This window comes from Elaeis guineensis, chromosome 1, assembly GCF_000442705.2.
Source record: "Elaeis guineensis isolate ETL-2024a chromosome 1, EG11, whole genome shotgun sequence".
Taxonomy (NCBI): Eukaryota; Viridiplantae; Streptophyta; class Magnoliopsida; order Arecales; family Arecaceae; genus Elaeis; species Elaeis guineensis.
In genome coordinates this window covers 119817690-119843916 of record NC_025993.2, presented here as the reverse complement: position 1 = coordinate 119843916, position 26227 = coordinate 119817690, and the positions used below count along the sequence as shown (strand labels likewise).

The following is a 26227-nucleotide window of genomic DNA, read 5'->3' as shown; positions in this document are numbered from 1 at the left end:
AGAGAAAATTAGCCTTTTGAATATCTTATTTTAGACATTTATTTAACATTGAACAACTTTCATTATCTGAGTGATGCAACTTTTGTGCCACTTATCCTCAAATGCGTTATGTCATTACCCATCAATAGTTGATCATCATTCTTAGTCCTCATTTGAGGCTTTTTGATAATATTTAACTGGATATTATGGTTAACTAGATGTCAGAGGATCAAGTTCATGCAATGATAGAATGGCATATTGTTTTCAGTACTTGAAAGAAACAGCTAAAACAAGTACCTATGACTTCACCATCTTAGTCACCTAGTTTGGTATCTTATTGGCATCATAGCTTATCTCTCAAGGGACCATTTTGTTTCACCTAATATTTTGTCTACAGTGCTTCCTATCTCCATCAACACCCCAGAGAATGCTAGTCTCGCAAAATTTGTAACCATAATCACCAACCTCATTCCTACGATTTGTTGTTGGCTCATGAATCCCTGATTTAGTGATTCCTTGTGATGGATAAATCTGGAGTTGCTGCCAATTTTAGATATAACTATTTTTAGTATTCAACAAAAGTTTCAGGCTAAAATATACTGATTATCCTCTGTATCATGTTATGAAGTTGGTGCTATGTTAGATTTCATGGAATATTGTTTCCTGTATTCTTTTTTTCATTCCTTCGCTGATATATTATGTCATATGTGCATTTAAATTAAAAGAGCCTAACCTTTTTTTTTCATGCATGCAGATTATTTCCTCATCCTCATACTAATGTAGTCATATTTTTCCTCTCAATTCTGCCTTAAAACTGAAGCTTGTATTTTTTGGATATAATGCTCTCTCATGGTAGTTTCTTCATTAGGCTTTTTAGCTCACGTTAGTTTCTTCACTAGGCCTTTCAGATGCCTAAAATCATAAGTTTAGCATTTATCAATAATGGGCATGTAGTTTAAGTGTGACTTAGGATGCCAGATGTGTTTAAATGGTTCAAAATGTTTCGCATGATGAATACATGGGAAATTCCAGATAGGAAAAAAGGTTTATTTTCTTTCCAGGTGTATATTGAAGTCCTTACCATATTAGTTAGAGAAAACAAATGACAAGGACTTTGTGCTCAAATGAATCCCTATTTGGAGCAAGTACTAAGAAAGGAAATCTTGTAGTAATTATGCTGCTTCCCTATTTTGTGGTTTTGATCAGAAAATTATGGACCACCACTTAATGCAAAGAATGTAGTGATATAACTGTCTCACAACTACATAGGTATCTTGGGTAATGCTTGCAAATAGAAGATCCGAGTACTGAAAAAGGAATCTAAATTTGAAGTAATTATGCTGTTTCTCTCTTCTGTGGTTTTGATTAGAAGTCACGGTTCACCACTTTGTGCAAAGAGTATGGTGATGTGTTTTGCAACTGCATGGATGTCTTGGCTAATGGTTTTGAATAGAAGATCTGAGGTAATGGATAAGATTTTTTAAACTGCTGTGCCAGATGCAATGGCTTAGGACATATGTATCTAAAGGGGAAAAAAGACCTTATGTTATTCTAAAGTTCATTTTGGGTGCTAATTAGAAAACAAGGAAACATGATTTAGTTTAATTGGTAAGAGTAAGTTCAGGGCTTGATCAGTGAAGCAAAATCTTTTACCCTAGTTTGTGAGCTAACCCTAGTTATTCTTAAAGGACAAACTAACTTCGTATTGGTAATAGGACAAAATGCTTCAGGAGTAATTATCTAGAAGCTGACATACCAATCATGCAACTAGGAATAGACCAGGAGACTTTGGTCCATTGTTGGAGTTTGAACCCTGAAGGATATGAGTCAGAAAGTTTGCCTTGTTGGTGTACTTCATTTTTTTTAGTAGATTAGTATATTGTTAGAGAGAAGCAGTTGGAGAAGTGCCTGTATGCTAAGTGGTATTTACCTTATTATGCTGTTGATTTTTGAGCCATTTATTCATTGCATGGTAAGTGACCATCTGGTGAGGAATAAAAAGGAAAAAATAATATCTTCTGATTAATCTTCTTGGATTCATTAAAGAAGTGAAAAAGGTATCGACAATGCAAACTATGTCTACACAAAGTTATGTCTGTCTAGCAAAAGTGCAGTTTACTAGCTCTTAACGAGCCCATGACCTGATTGCTTTGCTTCACACGCACATGATCGTGTGTGTGTGTGTGTGTGTGTGTGTGTGTTATTGTAGGGTTTCTTTTCTCATCTTCTTTACCATATGATCTGTCTTCATGCTATAGTTGATAGATGTTGCACATCCATTGCTCATGGTTTCCATGGATTAAATTAGTTGTCGGGCATAGAGTATCTTTCAACAGACCAAACTGTCCAATATATGTGCTTGGATAATATATTATAGAAACTGTCCGATATAGTTGATGGATGATATAGATCAAGGGGCCTTCAAGATGTACCAGAGATAACATCAAAGAGGATTAGGGATCGACAGTGTTGGCCTTAGTCCATTATATGTTTAATTAGGCCTTTATTTGGTTTCTTGGATTGGTTCTTTAGTAGTTTTTTCATAGTTTTAGATATTCACTGTTATGTCCTTGTTGAAGCCATCCTTTCAGTTTTTAATTTGGGGTAGGAACTTCTTGAAATTTCATTGTTTTAAAATGTGGTGCAGGATGCTGCATATGCAGCCACATATTTGTATGCTGTCCCCTGACTGCACCATGTACTCCATATGCAGCTACTCTATATGGTTGGCTGTGTCTGAGCTGAAGAGGTTTGCTTAGCACTTGACAAATTAGCATTGTGTTGCTGCATATGCAGCTTACTCACTCACTGAGCGGAAGAAAAATGAGTGGCAAAAAAAACAAAAAAAAAAAGAAGAAGAAAAGAATACTAGATAACAGTCTCCTTTGCTTCTGAACTTGACCATAAAGTGAGAGTAGTTTAGAGTGACTACACCAACTAAGATGCTTGCTTGAAAGTGTCTACAACATGCAGATCCTGTGTTCAAAGTTGCCTTGCACTTTGCAAACACTTGTACAGCATGATTAGCATTCTGTTTCACTCCCTACAAAATCTAGGTGACACTGAAGCGGAAGAAAAAATGAGTGGCCAAAGTAAAACAAATTCTAGGCAAGTCTCCTTTGTTTTTGAACTCAACCACAAAGTGAGAGCAGTTTAGAGTGACCAAGCCAATTAAAATGGCTAGTCCAAAGTGGCTACAGCATGCAGTAGCATCTTATGGCGAAAGTTGGCTCTCACTTTGGACCAGATTGTGGATCCAATCAGAGTAGTCATTTTTTCCAATTACTTTAAAAAAATTAAAGTATAAAAAAATGTGAAGCTAAAAAATGAATCAGCTGTAAAAATTGATTAATTAGCATAGAAATGCCATATATATCTACCATCATTAATCCATATGTATCATGTTTAATGAAACAGACATCATCGTCATTTACTGAAGATGCTCATATACTATCACTCCAAAATGTACATACAGATGGTATCGCATTAAGTAGCGGAAGCAGTGACAACTTGAAGGCACAGATGGTATAGCATTCTAAAAGAAAAGAAGGAATCAACTAAAGTAGATTTCTAATGAAGGACATGTCCTTTGTTTTTCACCATTGAGCTTGCTAGTCCAGTTGGGAAGAGTTCGGTCATGAGATTGATAGTATGGTGTGGAGGCTCGGTTTACTGGTTGAACAGTCGGTCATTTTGTTCTTTCTAAAGCATCCAAAGGACGGTAATGGTCAATGAGATCCAGCCTGTTGACAAGATGGAGTGCAATGTGACAGCAAGCAGATGGATTTTATATTGATAGGCTTGTATTTTATGCATAAACACTGTTGAAAAGTGTTCAGACTTCCATAGCATACTGGCAGGTGAGAAAGAGGCGTGAATGTGTCTTCTGGTGAAAATTGCAGACGACACATATATGAACTATTGACAGGCTTGTATTATATGCCTCAACACTGCTGTAAAGCATTCCAGACTTCGTATACTGGCAGGTCAGGAAGAGGTGAGTTTTTCTCATGGTGGCGATTATCGAGGGCACACTTTTATGAACTCAATTATCCATGGAAGTGCGAGTTCATATATCACTCCAGATATATGAACTTAATTATCATTGGAGGGAGAATATTTTTTTTTAAAAAAACAGATTTTAACAAGTGATTATAAAAATACATATATTTGCCTCTTGGTTTTAACTTGACAAACTCCATATAATCTTTCTATATATTTTAGATGTTAAAAATTGTATCTGGCTTGCTAAATCTGCAAGCTCAATGATTCTAAGGGATATAATAAGTAATTCTAAAGTCTAGTTAGTCAAATAAATTATAGAAGATACTTGGATAAATTCTTAATCAGTGATCTTTAAGTGATATGTTGGATACTTGGATTTATTTTCCCAATCATGATTTTTATGTTCCTTGTATCTTACTCATATTGTTGTGTTTTGTTTCTGAACACATAAGATAATATAAAAGTATCTTACTCTGATTTTCTAGTAGCTGATAATTCAGTGACCTTTTTTCCCTTTTCAACTGTTTTCTTGTCGCTTGCATGATTTCACCCATTCAGAGAGTGCATACTTAAATGGTATTTGTTGCTTTATTAATAGAATGGATGGTTTAAAGAAACCAAGACATGGCAGAGATGAGGATGTTTGCAGGGGTAATTAATGTCTCCTTTATAACCAGTTCTTACAAAGGCTCCCATTAAGTGAGCTGGAGTTCAAGTATTTCTTTTTGGTGGAAAATTGGAGTTCAAGTCTTCAACAGTGCGACACATAATGTTATGTACATTCGGATCAATTTTTTTTTCTCAAGTTATTGTTAATTTCCTGTATGTATTTAGCCCTAGCATGTTTTTTGGGGACCACGAAATTTTGTCAATTGAATCTTGGAATTTAACCGATCTTGTCATTGTATCCTGGTCCGTGTTTCTGCATTCTTGATTGCATGGATCTGACAGCGCAATTTGATTATGCAATCGCAAAATATTATTGCCTTTAGTCTTGATTCCATCAGAGTCTTGTGGTGGTGAAGATATTAAGTGCACCAAGTAGTTTAAAGCCTCCAGTGGCACACGGCAGTTGATTGAGAGTAGCATGGAGAATTGTATTTTGTGTCCATTTATGTTGGTGCATGGGTGATTTTAAGTGCTCCGAAGTTTGGAAAACAGATGTTGAAAATTATCTTTTTCAGAAGGAATATGGCGTCCTATTTTTTTAGGGATGTGCTCAGTGTTTCTGCAAAATTCTTTTTATGTCACTTCTGATATTTGAAACCTTCGACTATATGTGGGATTAATCGCAAGAATAACCTGTGCTTGTATGAAACAAGCCCTAGGGACATGTTTAGATTCTTGCACATGATTTCCTTGCAGGAGAAAGATTTAAAGAACAGAGATACAATGAGAAAGGGTGTTTGGGAGATGGAGGCTTCTGATGCAACCAATCCATAGATGACATTACCTAATAAATAAACATGATTTTACTTATACCCTTAAAGTCGAGATAATGAAACCCGGAGCTCCGGTAATCTCTCCAAAGTTCTCCTAAAAGAATTTTCTCACGCATGAAGATAATATCAATGGGTTACTTAGACATCCTAACGGTTCCCAAATAAAGAAATCTTTAATCCGCTAGGAACAATAATTTTATATGTGTTTTGCTAGATATATTTGTGCATGTAGATAGAGATGCATACAAGATGGCACTATCTCATCAGTATTAAGATCGACAAAATATGATCCGATGCATCAATCTTATTCATATTTGATTCATTATAGACTGACCGATTCGTTTAACTTGTTTAATATTTGGATCAGATTTGAATTTCAGATATTTGATCTATTTAACTCATTTAATTTATTTAATATTCAGATCGAATTAAATCAAATAATCTGTTTAACTTATTTAACTTACTTAAAATTTATTTAATCTATTTAAAATAAACTTAACTTATTTCTAATCCATTTAACCCAACTTTTTTAATCTATTTAAAACTTACTTAACTTATTTCTAATTCATTTAATTCGATTTGTTTAATCTATTTAATTCATTTAATTTAATTTATTTTATAAATAAATTAAATGAATCGAATTGAATCATCTATATTTGATAAACATACCGGATTCAAATTTAAATTTTTTATTTATTTAATAAATAAATTTAATAAATAAATTAAATTTGAATTGATGATTTCTAATCCGATCCGCATTGATCCAATCTATATCCAATCTGTTTTGACCCAATTGCCACCTTTTCACCGTCTCAATAAGTGATGAATATTTAGTACAATTTACATAATAAATAATTTCTATTGTTTGTTTTGCGCCCTTGGCACTTTCCAACGTTGTTCACACCATGACACCTAAATCAAGAGAAATAACAGCCTTGCATCCCCTCATCCTGCATTTTAAGTACACACTTCTGCCCCTGCCATTTTTGTTTTTCGTCTCCCCCCATAGAAAGGTACTCCACATTCTTTATACATACTTTAGTGTTACAGCAAAGGAACCAACTGATTCATTTCTACCTGCTCGTCACTGAAACTTGTTGAAGATTTACAAAATTGTTACAATTAGCAATACTATACTTTTGTGCCAAAAAGCATGCTGTGATATCAGAAAATATCCAAAAATAAAATCTCAATTTCCGTCCCGTTGAAACTTGAGTCACCCTTGCAAAATTGCTATGGTTAGCATGGAGTTAGAAAAATCATGTCTGATCACCAAAAAGTTGCAACTTCTTCACTTATTATACAGGTTTTGAAGCTGCATAGAATAAATTTGATAAGGTTTGAAATGAAGTATCTTAGGAAGCCATGATGTTAACTTCACGAGCCGGCAGCCGGGATTTCAAGCCCAATCACAATCCAGTAAGAACAGATAGCTAACAACATAAGAGGGAGCTGAAATGAGGGAAACAACAAATGATCTACACATAGCAAACACTACACACCAGCAAAGGAAGCACATCACAACATGAACAAGGAGCAGTTTACAATGGTGAGACACGAGTCAGGAGTTCAGAAACTCAGCAAGTTTGGTTAGCTCTCAAACCCTACTATTCTGAGGCAATGGAACAACGCCATCAAAGAAATCTCCAAAGTAATTATATGGTTCATGGACCAATTTGGAGATTATGTCTCTAAGTGTGATCACTCCCTCCAAATTCTCCTTCTCATCAACGACATAGATTCGGTGTATCTTTTCAGAGTCCAACCTCAGAATTATGTCTTTAAGTGCGTCATCTCTTTTGCAAGTGATCACACCTCGCAACATAGCTGATGCTTCTTGATGCTCCTCCAAATAATTTCGCACAGCCGTGAGGAAGTTCTTGGCTGTGATGGACCTGGACAAGAATGAAAAATATTCATTTTTTATATGGATTATTTAGTTAAGATCCCTAAGATTTAATATTGTGGATAACAATGACATTAAATGGAAATTGCAATTTGTAGCACAGTAGAAGAAGAAAATGCTACTAAAATATAAATAGTGCACTCAATAATAAACATGCACACAGCAAGAAACTTGTCTGACTGCCAAAAGAAATGACTGCATTGAACAATAATCAGACATCCCCAGCATTAATAGGAAACAACTGAATATAAACAGACCAAAATAAATTTTGGATGGGCACGGTCAAGTCCTAGGAAAAACAAACCAAAACAAAAACAGTATTAGAGCAAGACGTAAATAGGCACCTCTGGAATACACAAACTTAAAATTCAGATGTAAAGCAAACAGTGAATTAAGTGATGAAAATTGTTTTTTTTTCTTCTTTTTTTTTTTTGTATTAGTATGAATTTTGCATTTACTGACCTGTAATCTTTGTATATCTCAGGGGCTGTTAAAAGATATTGAACATCTCTAATGCTTATATTTCCTATAGCCTTTTTCCCACGTCCATCAACAACTGGAAGTCCGCCAATTCCTTTTTTACGCATTAATTGGAAGGCCTTTAGAACTGGTTCTTCCTCATTCACCTGTCGATAGTAAACAGGCATGACAGATATTCTCACATTAGGGAGGAGAAAGAAGGTTAATATTATATAACCAGAAAAATCTATCTTTAGAGTAAGTGTGCTAGCCACCTAACTAACTTAAATCAAGTTTTTACTGTTTGCAAATCTTTCAGTTTCCTATGTTAACATATATGCTTTTGAAGCCCAATTATAGCAAAAGTTACACTTCACAAAAGATGAATCTACAAACAATTATTGATCCATGTATCTTATAACAGGAAAGCATTATGCTGGAGTTCCACAAACGCCCAAGAGGAAATGAACCAGAACATTGAGAGACAAAAACAAAATCTAGGAGTGCAAGAGAGAATATTTAATTCTTGCATATAAAAGCCTTGGCATTTGCCATCAATCCACAAGAATCACTTCTATTTTTCCCATAACAAACGAACAAATAAAACACTGTTGCATATTGCTCAAAATACATGGAAGTCTCTTGTGGGGAAGACTCATGGAGACAATTGAATATTCGATGCTATAGATCAACAGTAATTGTTCTCATAAAAGGTGTATATAATACCACTTGTCAACCAGAGGAGAAGAGTGTGATTAGAGGTTCCTATACAAGAGCTTCTTGTTAGACTGTTTGAAGATCCGCAAAACTAGTACTGAGAACCAAATCAGTACATTATCAATCAGATATGATATAGTTGGTATGATATGGTGCGCATCCTATACCGAGATAGGCTTCCAACAATTTTTCTTTTTCTTAGTGTAACAACCTAGAACCTCATCCAACATGCTTAGCTGGAAGCTATTATTTGGGTTCCTTAGTCCAATATTAGTACCCAAGACCTACCTAATGCATAGTCGATGTAGGATTAAATACACATCTGCATGGGTTTCACATACTTTCTTTGTTTAAGCCGTAGCATTCTCGCCCCACTAAGAGTCCAAATCCATTCAACTCCAATTACAAGTACTGCAAATCCAATTTAAACCCATATTGCAGTATCCCTTAGTCTACATGGGCCATAGGCCAAATCAACTCAAATACCATTTGTAACAATTCAGAACCTCACCCAAAAAGATTAGCTAAAAGATATTATTTGGATTTCTTGTTCTATATAAGTATCCTAGATCTATCCAATGCATAGCCAATGTGGTACCAAGCACACACCCGCCTGAGTCCTCGCACCTAGCTCAAAACTAGGTAGTATGGGGAGGTTCCTATTGGTTCAGACTGGTATGGACTGGTTCAGCTCATATACTGAGCCAAACCTCAGTACATAATGGTACTTTAACAGTATGGCACAATACAGTTAGCACAGCGTGATAGGCAGACCTTGCTGTTGATTGATCAGTTCCAAGAAAAGGTACAACCCTATCCTTCAAACACATTCTTCAGTAGTATCTCCTTAGTCTGATGGAAGAATTTGGGACCTGCTATAAAAGAAAGCAGAGAGAAAACTGAATGCATATGTAATTGTAATCAGATAAAATTGAGAGTTTTCCAGTAGGAAAAAATATAAAAAAGTAACAAGGTCAGAAATGTTTTGTAGCTTCAGAATTTTGCAATTAAAGGGGCCAAGTACATGAATGAGGCAGCAATGAGAAAGCATGAAGCATGGTAAATTAAAATTATACAGGCGGGGCAATGAGCACATAAAGGAATCATAAAAGTGGTCGCAAGAAAAAAGTGAAGCAACTAGATGATGCAGGCATTTGCAACAAAATATGAGGATGATTTTGATAATAAGTGGTGATGAAGATTCAAGAAGCCAACCTTAGAATTGGGACAAGGCCTGATGCATGTTCTATTTTCCTCACCTTGAAGACCTAGTTACTAAGTTCTCCAACATTCACATTAGAGACTGAAGACAACCAGAGCTATCAGGGTCGTGCTCAGCTCATATTTTTATATCATAATCTTTCTATGAGGATCCAAAAGTTCTCTTTCTAAATCTCATCAAGATTTTTTGTAGAAATCAGATGGAGCAAGATCGAATAACCTAGATTCCTGAACTGAAATTTGTAAATGCAATCATCTATGCTTCGTTGTTCAAACAGATGACTCAATAAGTCAACTATATGGATGGATGAAACTGACTAGCAGTAAAGAACCTTGATAAGCCTATCAGGCTTCATGATAGGGAGGCCCAGCTCATAAAGTTTCTTGGTTCCCCAATTTTCAAACCAATGAAGTCCAACACATTCTGCCAGCATGTGAACGACTGCAGACTGTGTGATGATGTTCTCAATCCTTCCTTCGCCCAGATCAACCACAGGAAGGCTCTTCATTCGGTACTTGGATAGCAGCAACAGCATGGTTAGGAGTGAGTCAGACTTCTGCAATGCAAGAAATGGTGCCCAGCGGAAGGACCCTGAGATGTCTCGAACCTGTATAAAATTATTAATTGTCACAAAGCAAGAGGTAAAAGCAACACCAAGTATTAAAACAATAATTTATCTTATACCAAATCGAAAGGGAAGCAACCTTTGTATTCTTATAAAAATCTGATGATATAAGAGTTTCAAAAAAGCTTCCACCCATTGAAGCAGCTGCTTCGAGGCCTGATTTTGCAGGGCTGGCAGCAGCAGCAACACCACCAGCAGTTGTTGAAGCAACATCACTGCCACCTATTCCAGATGCAGTTGTTTCCAATGTAACAGAACCAAGTGTAGCTGCTAATCCTGCTACAGCAGAATCAGCCATCATGCCAAGAGCTGCAACTTCAGACTGTCAAAATAAAGGCATTACTCATTGTGGAAAAACAACTAGTATACAAGTAAATGCCTACTAAATTTTAATATTTTATTGTGGAAGCTAGAATGGAAAGGCTAAATAAGTATATTCCAGATATCTGCATTCAGAGTCTTCTTATGGAATAATTGCTGATCCATCTCCATTCAGCTTAATGAATAGCCAGTGTCATTTGGCCATTTCAAACAACTAACACCAGCTTAGCATAGGAAACTCATTGAATAATGGCGAACATGTAGTATGAGCTAAAAAAGCAAGCATCTTTTACAGCAAATGGGAACTGAAACAAAGCTTGTGTCATTTGGAGGTTTCTGCTTTTGGGTTGCCCTGTCAGCTTGATAGTCTTCCCTCTAAGAGGGTCAAGGTGGAGAAAACTAAAGACAAGTTCATGCGCCTTATTTACAGCAGCAATAAAATCATCTTCAATATTTTTGACATGTTGCCACTTGCTACTCCAGATTTTATATAGACATATATATAGGAGTTGATGGTAAGAATTGCATCTCCTCTCTCCAAGAGGTTATGTCCTTGAACTTTTGAATGCCTTGCAATCTTAAAGATCCCTCTATGGATAGAGGTTTGTGACATAAAGATCTGCTTTCCCTTGCATGGATATGCAGGGGATAATGCTCTCAAAGTTAGCATGCTTATATTTTCTTAGAGTGAGGAGCAACATGCAAAACTTTGCCACAACCAACAAAATAAGCTGCTAATCAAGCAAACCTGTTCACCCTGGACCAAACAAGGAAACAAACAAATCCATGCGATGTCAAGGGTGCTCTAAAATATACATAATTCAGGTAATTTTTTCTGGGAGCATTAGCAAAGCCATTTCTATCTAGGACCCATGATAAAGAATACTGACAGTGACTTAGAGATCGAGAGAATTAGTGTTACCACTGTTTGGTGGATTTTTTTGGCCTAAGTTTTCTCAGCAGCCACCATGTCTTGAAAGCTCTCTTTGTGAACCATCTATATGTCTATTTGATCCTCATATTTAACATGGTTTTCTTCAACTGCTGACATATTGTTCTATGATAATTTATACTTAAAAAAGAAGATTTAGATGAGGTTAAAGTGAAAGAAGATGAAGTCTGGGATTTTGTCTCCAAGTAATATGTTGCTACTCAGCATATTTAAGTCCCCTGCTTCCTTTAAAATTAATGTTGCGAATTCAACCATTGAACTCATGCTCCAAACTAGACCTGTGCAAAATCAGCCTGACCCACCTAGCCTGGTTTTGAGCAGCCCTGGGCAGAGATTTTAGGACCAACAGGTCAGACCAGGCCAAAAATTCAGGCTATCTTGGAAATCGAGCCAAGTTTGGGCTCAAGATTTTAGTCCAACATATAATATAATATTATCAAGTTATGATATTTAATATTACATTTATAATTAACAGTTATATAAGTTGGTAGGGGCAGTCAGGGGAGGGCTGGGAGCTGGAAATTGGGAACACTCCTCCCTTACTCTTGCTCTCTTTCTTCGCTTCCTATCTTTCTCACCCCCCCCCCCCACCCCACCAAAAAAAAAAAACCAACATGCTTCTTCCACTACCTCCCTCCCTCTTGCTTTCTCCCCCTTTCCACCATGAGCACCACATTTCCTTATTCCCTAATCTCAAGCATAGATTAAAGGGGACTGTTCTATGCCTAATTTGATCAGGCCAGGCTGAGTCCATCATGGGATTGGATTTTAGGGCCCAAGCTGGGCTTGGACTGGAGATTTAGACCCCAGGCTGGGCGGAGTGGGTTCAGGCTCTGTGCCCTTAATACTGTGCTTAGGCTAGCATTTAACCCACCTTCGCCAAGCCAATGCTCAGGTCTGCCTCAAGCATAGCATTAGCATAGTTTATTATTTTTTTTAATAGATGTAAATAATGTGTTGGGCTTTTAATAAAATAGGGATATATGACGTAAATGAGATTAACTTCAGTGTTATGTGACATCCACGGTTATAAAAGATGAATGATTGGAAATATTTTAATATTTTAAATGCAATATAGCTCCATGATGATTAAACACTGATCAATTTTTCAACTGCATATTAGCTATAGTTTTGATCAATAGTATCTAAGAAAATTGAAAAATTACTGCACCAAGATTTGACATTTCTCTGAAATAGTGTCACAGAGCTGGTTGATGTTTCTGCAAAGAAAATTAAAACGTTGCCAATTTCTGTATCAATCCAACTGCACAAACCTGATGTAGGAGCCATACAACAATTCCAGCAAATTCTACAATGCCAATGTATCTGTCAATCCAACTGGCATCTTCTGGTGCATCCACATTCCTCACAGGTGCACTCAAGATCTTGTGTTTGGATAGAATTTCGACAGTATCAGCCAGACTGGAGTCTGAAGGTATCTCAATTACTGGACAGAAGATACCAAAAAAATGTCATTATGATGATCATTTCTTTTTTAATTTTAAGAAACCCAAGGAGACCAAGAACATAGAAAAAATGCATAACTGGAAAAGAAAATTGCAAAACATATTAAGGCACCATAAATACCATCAGTTTTGCTACCTAATGTAGGATTGCTGCAGAAAAGGTAAAGATTCAGATTCAGATGCCATGCTAAAGATGGAAAGGTAGCCAGAGGTTGGACTATAATAACTAGGAAAAAAGTATCAACCATGTTCCAAATGAATCTATTCATTAATATTATATATGTGGCCTCAACATATCTAGCTTTCTCATTTCCATATGCTTCATTGGATTCACAAGTTTGAATTCTAAACTCAGGTAGGAGTTCACTGATCAGTCTATCATAATGTACTTATCAATTAGCATAGAAAATTCATGGACTTGGGTCCGCTGGTTGGTACCCTTCCCCTCAACACAATTCACCAGGAAGTGGTTCCAAGTTCAAACATAGAAGGTGGAATCCCTTTATATTTCTCCAAGAAGGAAAAAATCATAGGATATTTGTAATAGTGGTTATTCAAAAGGAAGCCCTTTTCTCTTTCCCATTTACAAGTCTTTTTGGGATATTTGCATATATACCCCTATAATATGGTTTATTACATATTCACCCTTATAAAAGCATTATTTGTAATACATATCTTCATGTTATCCAGTTTTTGCGGTCTTGTCCCTCCCGTTAAATTTCTGGCTGCTGAGGTCCATAAGTAACCATTTTTAAGCATAAAAGGGCTCCATTACTCTTTTGCATTAATACTCCTAAAAATTCTCAACATTCAATTTGCAAGCAGAGAGCTTTTTTTTTTTTTTTTTTGGAACAAGTTTTTCAGGAGTATTGATGCAAAAGGGTAACACGTCATTTCTACTTTGACAAAGACCAGGGCCACGTAGATCAGCAGCTTATGCAACGTATTTTGTATGAAATGGACAACTAAGAAGATTTAGCTAATGAAAAATAGCTTCATATTTTATAAATATTTTTTGGTTTGCACATTTACGAGAAACAATTTATGAACTGCAAATTCCTTGACTCATAGCTAGGACAATAGTTGACAGGTTATCTAATATGGTAGAGATCAAGATTCACCGTACTGGTGTGTACCGCCCCACATCAGGCATACCGTACTATAGTAGTATTAAACCAAGACTCGGTATGAGGAGCATACCAAGTCTCAATATCCTGAACTGATCTTTGTACCGGGCATATCGATACCGTACTAGCATGGTAGCAGTTCAGGGGCTGATATTGAGATTGCGAACCTTGGTTGGATAACATGTCTTGTTGAGAGTGCTATTTTGTGGGTTAAAGATTTGACGACGTATTACAACATGATGCCGCTAGGTCTTGTATATGCGTAGGGTAGACGTTTGCAAATGTTGTTTCCAGTATCTTACTATGTTGTTTGCCAACCAATTTCTTAAGACTTCTTACACGATTGCTTGTGTAATACCCTGACTTCTTTTAAAAGAAAAAAGCAAAGCCGACTAGAATTAGAGATCTAGGATAAGGAACTCTCAAGATTTCTCGCCATGTCCCATCCTTCTCATCATGTAACCCCCATCTACCCTCTGCCTCTCCTCTTGATGTGCACACACACACCCTCCTCTCTTGCAATATCTCTCTCACCCTCTATGTCTCTCGTTATATCTCTTGAGACCGATCCAATCTAAATCAAAACTCTGCCCAGTCTAACCATAAACCTTTCCTTTCTCTCGCATGTCCCCTCTTACATATCGCTTTCTCACCTCTCTTTCACTCTATCTCAAGCCTCTCTTCCTTCCCATCTCTCTCTATTCCTTCTCTATCTCTCCAAACACTCTTTATCTCTCTCTCTCTCTCTCTCTCTCTCTCACACACACACATCCCTTGTGTTTCTTCCTCTCTTCCCTAGGAAAGTTCTAAACCAGGCCCTAATGCAAATGTTATAGAGAGAGAAGAACTGAAAGGAACAAGAAAAGTAAAAGTTAAAAAAAAAAATCATGAAAATTCTAATGATCAGTCAAAACAAGTCTGCTTCAAATTAAACCACAGATCACCTCATATATATGAGCCTTACAAAGTCCTACCAAAAATAGGAAACTCAACCCAAAAATAAAAGGAAATGAAGTAAAATATTCAACTCGAAAATATAAAAAAATGGAGAAAACTGACTCTAATGGAAAATCCACAGGACTTTTGACTAACTCGTTGAGTCCTGTTTGCTGGCATGCTCGCTCACTAGGGAAAAAGAATAAATCAAATATTCAATTGTTAGTGTCTCATTATAAAGCTGTTGGTTCTTAAAGGGTTTGGCATGGTCCAACTGATTATAACACCTACCAGTTGTATCTTGCATTGCATCAGATTCAGATTGGGAACCCTTAGTGTGGAAGACTAGAGTGATAACCCCACCACCACTCCCTACCTCTGTTTGATTTCTGTAGAGTGCTTGTTCTCAAGAGGGTATCATACCATGGAAAGGAGAAGTTCAGCCAATGGTTCAATTCTTAACAAGACATGGAGATTAAGATATCACTAACCCTAATCCCATTTGATTATGATTCAATATCATAATTTTGGATGAAGATCTAGGAACCCTAGAGCTAGAAAGACTTAATATATCACAGTAGACAAATAATTAAGTTACTATTTTTAGAAAGTAAAAACCATATTAATCTATTTGTTTCAGGAAAATTTTCTGCATTAAATATTTACCTTCTGTGCAATATAATTTCTCCAGAATTTATTTTCAGCAAATAAAATCTGTTTTAAATTTCTGTAAATTAATTTTATGGTTATCCATGTTCAGGCTTCAAAATTTCTGATTATTAGATATGATATTCCATTTCTATATCCAAATTTCCGCAAAACATTAAATTCTGCACATTAACTTCTGTAGAATAAAATTACGAAATTAAATTTCTGATTATTAAATTATACATACTATATTCTACTATTTAAATTCAGCAAATATTTTTTTTGCACAAAAAATTCTGATTTATGTATACTGTATTTTATGAAATTTAATATCTAGAAAACTGAATTTTCTGATTTAAATATTTATGTTAATTAATTTCTGAAGAATGAAATTCTGCAAACTAAATTCTGACTTTTGTAATTTATTCTGTAGAATAAAATTACAAAGTTAAATTTCTGACTATTAAATTCTACATGCTATATTCTACTACTTAAATTCAGCAAATAAAATTTTGCACAATAAACTCTGATTTATGTATACTGTATTTTCTGAACTTTAATATCTAGAAAACTGAAATTTCTGATTTAAATATTGTATTTATGTTAACTAATTTCTGAAGAATGAACTTCTGCATACTAAGAATCAACTTTTCTAATTTAATTTCTGCGTATGAAAATTAACTCAACTTTTTGTGGCATGAAATTTGAAACATAAAATTCTGTACAGTTAAGAGACTGCAAGTTGAAATCTAGTGGGCCTGCACCTAGGCACTGTTTAGATCTCAAAAATTCTTCCAGGTTCTTAGAAATAGACTTAACAAAATTAATAAGAACTCGGAAGATTTTAGGAATCATTCATGTCTATTATCAAACAAATATCTTGATAGTTTTGCATTGTAGATTATTAGGTTCTGGAAGGACACGAGTAATTGGACTTGTTTGTAGTTTGTGCTCTTGAGGCAAGTACCTTTCTACATTTACTAGAAATTTCATGTAATTTTCTCTTAAAAAAAATGGAATTTTCCATTAAAAATGTTTATGATTAATAAACTATAATTACTAAAATTACAAAATTCATTTCATGAGAGAATCTTTTGAACAGGAATTCAAGATTATTGCACATGAAATACATCTTTCAAAATTAAAAGCATGGCTTCTAGTCACTGTTCTCAATAAATTCACATGCACATATGTAAATTGGATCAAGCATGAAAACTAAAGAAATTTGTTAACTTAATACTTCACGCATTGTGATGTATTGGAAAGTGGAAAGCTTTTGAAAAGTTAATGAAATGTCATTGGCGTGCAAATTACAAAATGAAAATGATTTTGGGTCTATTTCATGATTTGGTGTTAGAAATTATATTTGGTATTAGACTCTCTTTTAGTCTGACTATGAACTAGACCCCGTCGAGGGTTAATCACTGGCAACTTGATTATCATAAGACTAGTTTCATTCTGGACCTACACCACAGTGGTTAAATAAGATTCTGCACCTACACTATAGGGGTTAAATGTGGTTCTAGACCTAAACCACAAGGGTTAAAAGTGGTTCTAAAACACTGTCACAAGGATAAGTGGGGCTATAGTCACAAAGACCAAAAGAGAGTTGATACTTTGTGAAAATGCATTGTTGGAAAGCTCATTAATTAGTTTTGTGAGATTCAATTTTGGAAACTCATTGGTTGTGCTATGCCCATTATGACTTAAAAGATTGTATTTTTGGAAAACTCATCTATTAGGTTTCACATGATTTGAAGATTGCATTATTTTGAAGCTCTGTGGTTTGTATAATAATGGATTTTTCACCATCCATCTATTCTATACCTTTTACAAAATATGGGTTGTTAACTATTTAAAATTATTGATTATTTTCAAAATGTGGACTGTAACTGCTCAAAGGTTTGCAAATGTGATTCTAATGCAATTTGTGGCGTCAATATCTAATTACTTGTTTTTTCATCCATACATGACCCAACTAGCTAACATAATTTGTTATTTAATATGTTCTCACACACAGTACTTTGTTTTTCCCACCTTTGCAGATCTAGAGGGTTGAGGCTAGCAAGGTATGATTTTGAGAGTGTGTTTAGATACAAGGCCTAGTATCTAGTGTGGACTAAACTACATATTTATAGTGTTGAGGATTTTTTTTTTTTTTTTTGGGCAGTCATGCTGAATAGCTGAGAACTGTCTTAAGTCAAAAACTTTACGATTAATTTCTTAGTGAGTTATAGATGGATTTTTTGGACATCTTAAATTATTTTTTTTGGAGAATGTAGTTTGCTCTGCCTTTGTACTGCTGCTTGTCTATGAATTTATTTTGTTATAGTATGTCTGATTTACAGGTTAAATGCCTTGCATGCTTGTTGGGCTTTGTCCCATGCGCGTGCAGCAGTTGCCATGTCTCCAATATAGGGATCTCAAATCAGGCCATGACAACTTCTCAAATAGCTATGGATTTGTCTCATATTTTACCGATCAACATTAAATAGAACATATGTCGACTTAATGTTCCAGGGACCATTATGTCCGCTCATGATTAAAAGCTTCTTACCTTCAAAGACTAAATGTCAGCAATATAGGAAGGATATCTATCATTCCAACAATTAGCAAGGAAGTAGCAAATCATAATTTAGGTGATTTGATTTTGAGCCTTGTTGAAGCCTTGATATGCAACGGAACCCATGCTACATAAGAAATTCACCTATACACAAATTCTTGAACATGGAATACTGCACGATTCCAAACCCTGAGCCCTTGCTTAGAGAAGGTTCCTTTTTTAAATGATAACCCCTTATTATATCATCCCAATATGCTTTCATCTCTACACCTTCGTATTTCCTTCCTCCTGCTCCAGCTTATTCCATCAAAGGGGAAAAGGTGACCAAATTTTCAAGCAAACTCCTGTCAAACATTAGGAAATCTCATAAATTTCTTATATCATTGCCTTCATTTATTTTTCCATTATTTCTACATCAATATGTAATTTATTTCACTTTGGTTTTGGGGTTCTAGAAGTTATTTTCTAACCTTACATAAATTACTTTTCACCATTCCTACAACAATGTCATATTCACACATAAACATATGACCAAACAAACTGAAAATCCAGAAAGTGAAACCTGATCTTCAATATCTACATGCTGAGAAATTAAAAATCAATTGTCCTTGCGATTTCCTACATCTACATCAAGTGTTCCTGATATGGCGGTTTTAACATCAAGATAATGTTCTGATTTGATCTATGAATTAAGAGCAACAAAATGTGTTGATCTTGATCAACAACATGGATTCTTAATCTACATGGCCTACAATATATATCAGTGCACTAGCCCTATTGGTATCATCCATTTTCTGCCCAACTAATGCATAGGTAAAGGACACACAAAACACACCATTTTTGGTTTACTGGTATATTGAATATTGCAGCTTATAGTCAACAGCTGGATCCATTCTTATATTGATTGTTAGGACAGAATGGCAGTGTAACTCTTCAAGAGAGTTGAGATACCATCATCCAGTTAAAGATGAAGCCATGATCCTCATAAGGTAAGATTACATGTATTCTGCATAAGCTATTGGAGAGTTTAATAGTAGCTCTAAAGCATGGTTCACCATGTCTTCTTGTGTTGGTGCATACTATATGACGAGTACCATGCCAGCCTTTTACTGGAACTAGGCAAGCTGTGAATTGGCATGTCTATGCAGTTGGTTCATGCCATCCCATATCAGCCATATTGAACCAGTACAAATTAATTCCATATTGGCCTCTATGCATGGGTAGAGGCCAAATGTAACTTCCTTTATTTCCTTCCAATTTCCACTCTCTCTCTCTCTCTCTCTCTCTCAATTTTTCATTTGCAGGGTTGGAAGCTTCTTTCTGATGAAGAGAGCAATCAATTACATTGGATCAATGCAATGCAATTTTGATACCAAGTCAATGCTTTATGAGATTTGCATTGTCATGTATGATATTTACTTATGGCATTTATAAGATAGTTAAGGATAGTGCTATTAATGTCACCGTGTGATAGAATAAAATGACATAATGTACTAATACTGAAGCATTTATAATCTAATTTTCAATATGATGCACTATTTTATATTTTTATCAATGACTGCTACATATTATATCAGCCAAAAGTCTAAATTTGGACCTAATGCACTAATAGGTGTTCTACTATGTCATACCATAAATAACATACTAAAAAGTAATCAACACAGTTACATGTTTTTGTTTCTTATGGCAGAATACTATTTGTTGATTTTAACCCCTTTTATATGCTTAACAAGTGAGAGCCTTAGAAAGAAGTTTAGAATGGTTTCAATCAAGATTTTAAATACCAATCTCATGCCGGTTGCCGGTGGATACAGTATCGTACGGTACTGGCCCATACTGATAATAAAAAATCAATTAAAAAAAAATTTCATCCAACGGCCAAAAAAAAAATCAAACCATACCGAACTGAACCAATGCCGCACCGTACCGTACGGATCAAACCATGCAGTATCGCGGGGTTCAAGCCAATACCGTACCGAACCAACTGGTTTAGTCCAGTTCAGACCATTTTTCGAAAAATCGATCTGAACCGAACCAATTTCCCATCAGTACGGTACGGTATAGAGTGTACCAGCCAATTTGGACTGGTACGAAATATCATCCTTCAATTAATAAAGAAGCTCAAGAATGTGTACCTTGTTCCCTTGTACAATGTAGTTAGGAATGGGAACCAGATAAATCATCAAAGACTTCAGATCATTTAGGTTGTGGACCATGCTCTGGATCATAAGAATTTTTTTCCTGACTTCTTCTAAAAACTTTGAAATTAATAAATAATAAAAAGACATGAGACATAAACATCTGAAGTCTACTTTCTGGCAACATAAAGCTATAGTTATAGATAGCACATCTAAAACAAACACCATGCCCAATTGTTGATAGTATATGATCACTTCAAATGTATTAAACGGATTATCCTTCGAAGTAGAATATTTTATGGAACAAGAACCACATTTTGACGAATTATAACATGGATAAAAAGAGTTGTCTCTTGATTTTCATGCCATGAAATCCAAAATTCTGTCTCTACTTTTTACAATCCACATCATGATTGCTAACGCTACAAAGTCGGGCTATCAGCAAAGCCAAATAACTCCAAAAGCCAACAAGTCAAATAAATCATGAGAAATAGACTTTCCAATTGGTTTAGTATTCAAGCAGCTTGATCATTGGATTGTATGATTCAAGCAATATGATCCATAATACAAATCAATATCTTATCATCCCCTCTTGTCCTGATCCCAGAATGAGATTCATATAGTTTAGGGTCATTTTGATCTGGTGTAACAGAACACACCATCCAACCATCTTTACAATCACACATCTAACTTTCCCTAATGCCTAAATGGCACCCAACATCCATTTAAAGCAACACACCATGTCAAAATCTAAACAGCCCTGTGGCTTAAGCATCAACATAAATGATCTCTCACTCTAACTATCCAACAACTTAACCCACTTCTTTGCAACCGCGCCTTCATGCCCCAACAAGCTGTATCATCTAATTATCTAATTCTTTTTGTTCCAACAGCTTCCAAAGCTAAAAAATGAGCCCAAAAAAAAAAAAAAATACAACCACAGATCCCCATTTGATAGTTGTCACAGGAAATTGGTCTCCAAATTCCTCAAATCAACACAAAACATATTCAAAAAAAAAAAAAACGAAATTTTATGCGACCATTACCAAGTAAAGCCTGCAACAATAGCTGGATTTGGGCAACCCTGGCTCCACTGTCCCATCACTCATAAGTAAGAGAAGAAGTGAAAGCAAGGACATTTAGATAGGATAGGAGAAGGATTAGAACAAAGGTTAGGCTTAGGGTTATGGGGTGTACCTTGGGAGGGAGGGGCGTGGGGGAAGGAGGACACTGTGACGCCCTCGAAGCAAGAATTGAGCTTCTCGGAGGGGCTGAGCAGTGGCTCCTGGACGTCCCACAAGTCCTCAAGCCGGTACCCGATCTCCGCCTCCGGGCTCGACCTCGCGCTCCCCGGCGGACTCTCCATCCCTCCTCTCTCTCTCTCTCTGCGCCAAGACCGAGAGTGTGTCGGAGATTGGATGTGATCGGTTTCGTCAGCGCCGTTCTTATCGCTGGGAAACCTTTGGCATTTGGCAGGCACGTGACCCTTGGATCCACTGTAGTTGGTCATTGTCGGATCTTGGATCTTGGATCTTGTGCTATATCTCAGGCTCCAGATAACCTCTTATCCAAGCTGGACGGCACTTTGTCAGGCCCCACCGAAAAATTAATTGTAGAAAATTTCAACAATTGGCATGCTTATCTTTGTGCAAGTTGGCGTTGCTTCAAGCTTATCAGGAGCTAGCTTATGATGGAAACAGGGTCTCATGTAAACTGCGTGAAAAAATTTGCCTATGTACATCATTCATCAATCATAATATATCTTATTTAAATAATAACTTAGATTTATAGAAAATAATTTTAGGATTCATTCTTTTATGGATAAAAAATTTATCTAAAAATTTATATTTTTTTAAATAAATATTTTTTAGATAATATTTAGATAGCAAATAATTGACTCATATTCTTTTAGATATGAAAAAGTCGCTTCGAAATCTATTATCAATATTTTTTTACATTACTATTTTTCTAAATAAAGTATTAAAATTTATCCATATTTTTCATAGTACCGTTTATGCTTTTTAGTTTTGGAGAAAGCGGATGATTGAGTTACTGGACATTGAATGATGGAGGCATTAAAAATGAGGATGAGGTATTTTAGGAATAAAATTAAATATCTACTTTACTATCTGATGAAAAAATGATTTAGCCACATCCTAAATGGATAAAATTTTTTCTCCATTTTATGGATAAATGCTATCCATGAAAAGTAACTTAACCATTTTGAAAAGTGTGAGAATATAGGTAAATTGGTTAATGAAAAAGTTGATCAATTTTTTCATGATATTTATCCATAAAAGAATGGATCCTTAATTGATAAAGAATTAAAAACTAGTAGAATTAAAATAGATTATATAATATAAGTTCAGCAAGAATAAAAATGATATAATCAATTAAGATAATCAAAAGATGACATAAATTGATCAATTTTATTATTTAGCATTTATTATACACAATAATAGGGAGATGATGTACATATATATATAACATTACCATAGTTAACTACATATAGTAGAGAGGTGCAAGTAGAATATTATGTGTAGATATGCATCTTGTAGGCTTAAAAAAAAAATTATGGAATAATAATAAGACCAGCAATATTATATGACTTAGTGCCTAAGGCAATAACTAAAGTTTTTGAAAATATATTGGTTGTGATAAAAATGGTAATATTACTATAGATATATGGTAAAATTAGAAAAGATAAATTTAAAAATGAATGTATCATAAGATGAATAGACATATAAAATTAAAATCTTAAGGGACTTCAGTAAGAAGAAATGCTTTAATTAGTGTCGATGGTTCTAAAAAAGAAAAAAAAGAAAAGATGATGTAATATAATATGGATGGAGATCATGAGGAATGATATAAGATAACTTGAAATAATATCAGAGGTGATCCTAAATTAGAATACTTGATAAATAAGGTTTCATAACCATCACCAAATGGTTGAGAAAAGATTGGATAATTATAGTTGTCTTTACAAGAGTTTTATATTCATTGGCCTATGATTTAAGTCATGATTTTTATCTCAGTTGAGTTAATATGATACAAACAAGTACTACTATTAATTGATATAGCATATATAGTATTTTGGCCATTATTATTTCAACCAATTTAAACTAATGTATCTATAGATATGACTCAAGGATATGAAACTAAATAACTCAATATTTTTTCATCCTTATTTACTATCCATCAATGGGCTTCTTAATCATGGTAGAAGATAGTAATAGATCAAACTTTCAAAGATTATTAAAAGAGATGGATCATGATAAATTAAGGGCCACTCATAGTGAAGATGGAGAGAGAGAAACAACTTCATCCATGGTCAACTATGGATAACATATATTAAGATTAACATATCATTTATAACATATTTTTTCCCTCTCTCCAAAAAGAGCAATCTTGATATACATTGTTGATTCATTCTTTTAAAACTTAAGCTTTTGAGGTCAATTGATAGTTAACAAAGATATTTTTAATGTAATGATCTAAGATCTCACCTAAAAAAGGATAGCTAAATGAGGGTCCTTGGCTCTACTTAAGTACATAAAATCTCTTGAAAGTAGAAATGATACTAAACCAAATACATGCCTAAGTAGATTCTCATAAAATCCCCTTATGCAGGCTACCTAAATGAGGATCCTTAGCTCTCCTTGTATTCCATAATAATAAATGGATCATTGGAATTTCCTTCTTTACCATAATATTCTTTATAGTAAACTTAAAATTGGTATTACCTATCTAGCAAAGAGCCATTTTGGCCATATGTCATTATGGATAGTAATAGTGACTTGGGTGAGACAATTTAGTAGAACTGAATTAGAGAATAAGAAGAGCAAATTTGAAGAAGCTTGAAAATACTTAATATTTTGTTAAAAAAGAAAAGATTATTATAGGACTAACTTAGAGATACTTAATGCATAAAAGACTCAATTACTAGGGATAAACTTCGCATAGGTATAAATAAACCATCGAGACCATTCTAAAGTGATCTTATATATTTGGACTTCCTGTGATATAATGTTTATAGAGCTCTTTATGGCCATCTAAATTTTCAAAAAATTAAATTTGGAATACTTCATATAATAATTTATATATTACTAGTATAACTCATCATTCTTCACTTATCCATTTACATGACTCTTTAGTTACCTTATTTGGACATTAATGACTCTTATAAAATATCTGATATATACATAGATTAGATGTGATAAAAAAATAGATAAATATCAAAGCACCATGTTAGCATACAATGGCAACATTTTGTTCTACCATAAATATTGTAATTGCTTATTTTTATAATTAGTTTAGTTGTTAAATTTCTTTTCTTCCTATTTGTTATGGGTAGCTCGAATACTTATGTTTGGAGGTAAATTATGTAAAGGCTTCTCATATCATAAACCATGCTAGCTTCTCTCAATATTTTATTGTCAAGTTATAGTTTTGCATCTAAGATTGGACTTTGATCTAAGAAAGCATGCCTCTTCTCAGTTGTTCTTATGTTGCAAAAAGACTGTAATATATTCTATCCAATGGCAAAAAAGTTTCTACACAAATAATTATGTACTCATTTTTAGACAATATCGCCAATATTATGCATTCATTCAAAGATAAAGGGCATCTTTCATCAAGATCCAATTTTCTAGTTTTATAAAAAAGAATTTTTCATAAAAAAATACTTCTCTATCAATTTTACGGAGTCAAGTGCGATTTTTTAAAAAGATTATGCACAATTAACTTTAAGTGGACAAAAATATCCTAAGATATTATCTCATTCCTATATTTAAATTAGATTAAAGATAACTTGGTAAAGTAATAAAGAATGGGGGAAAGGAACCTCTCATGACTTCTAATTTCTCACTGTCCACCATCTCCTACCATTGTCAATGAATTCAACCATTATCGATGATCTCTAATAATACTAAATACAATGATAATTTTCACTACCATCTACCAATGTTGACAATATGAACTCCCATCTTCTATCGCTGACAATCTTAACTATTCCAACAATCTTCTTTGTGCCCACAATTGCTTAATAAAAAAGAAATGAAACTAGCTCCCCTATGCTCTTCCTTCTCATCATCAATTATCATTATAATCTATGACTACCCACCAATACTAGTGATTTTCATCATCAATTATCGAAAAAAACTAAATTGACTCTATGATCCTCTCTCTCTCTCTCTCTTTTTACTACCACCATTATCATTCCTGCTACTCGATATATCCTAAGATCATAGGTTTTTAAGTTTGCATCGCATGTTTAAAGTATATATTGCATATTATTTATGTATGTCTAAGTCTTTGATTTGTGCATTACTCACCTTAGATCTATGCATCAAGTGATCTCAATATGACATTGACCATTATAAATATGTGCATAATATTGTTTATCACTTTTTCTTTTTCAAGGATACAATGTCAAGAATATATATAAAAATGAAAATGGTATAGTCACACATGCTACTTCCCCTTTTCTCTAGCAAGGGGAACTATGGTTATCATTGACATTATCCTTCCTTCTTCTTTGCTAAATAGCGATAATGTAGTAGTGACCATAAAATTCTACAAGAAAGAAAAGGAAGGAGTTAGGAAGCCATAATGGTTCTCACATCTTTCTCATTCTTATTTGATGAATGATGGTGATTAGAACAACAAAACTAGAGTCAAAGTCATAATATTAGGAGAGAGAGAGGGGTGGGGCTGGCTTTG

General features: G+C 34.6%; 1 protein-coding gene across 2 annotated transcripts; it reads right to left on the bottom strand.

Annotated features, from left to right (window-relative positions):
- Window positions 1–6884: 6884 nt before the first annotated feature.
- Window positions 6885–21948, bottom strand: LOC105032440 (SNF1-related protein kinase regulatory subunit gamma-1). 2 transcript variants are annotated; one of them, XM_010906895.4, is made up of 6 exons: window positions 21704–21948; window positions 12903–13075; window positions 10435–10677; window positions 10062–10337; window positions 7795–7958; window positions 6885–7321 (listed from the first exon to the last, which is right to left on the bottom strand). In XM_010906895.4, exons 1-6 carry the CDS (start codon window positions 21870–21872, stop codon window positions 7024–7026), a joined length of 1323 nt encoding a protein of 440 aa, XP_010905197.1. In that variant the 5' UTR covers window positions 21873–21948; the 3' UTR covers window positions 6885–7023. The 2 variants fall into 2 exon arrangements, with proteins under 2 accessions (XP_010905197.1, XP_073117434.1); XM_073261333.1 differs by lacking the exon at window positions 21704–21948 and adding an exon at window positions 21553–21576.
- Between the last annotated feature and the right edge of the window lie 4279 nt (window positions 21949–26227).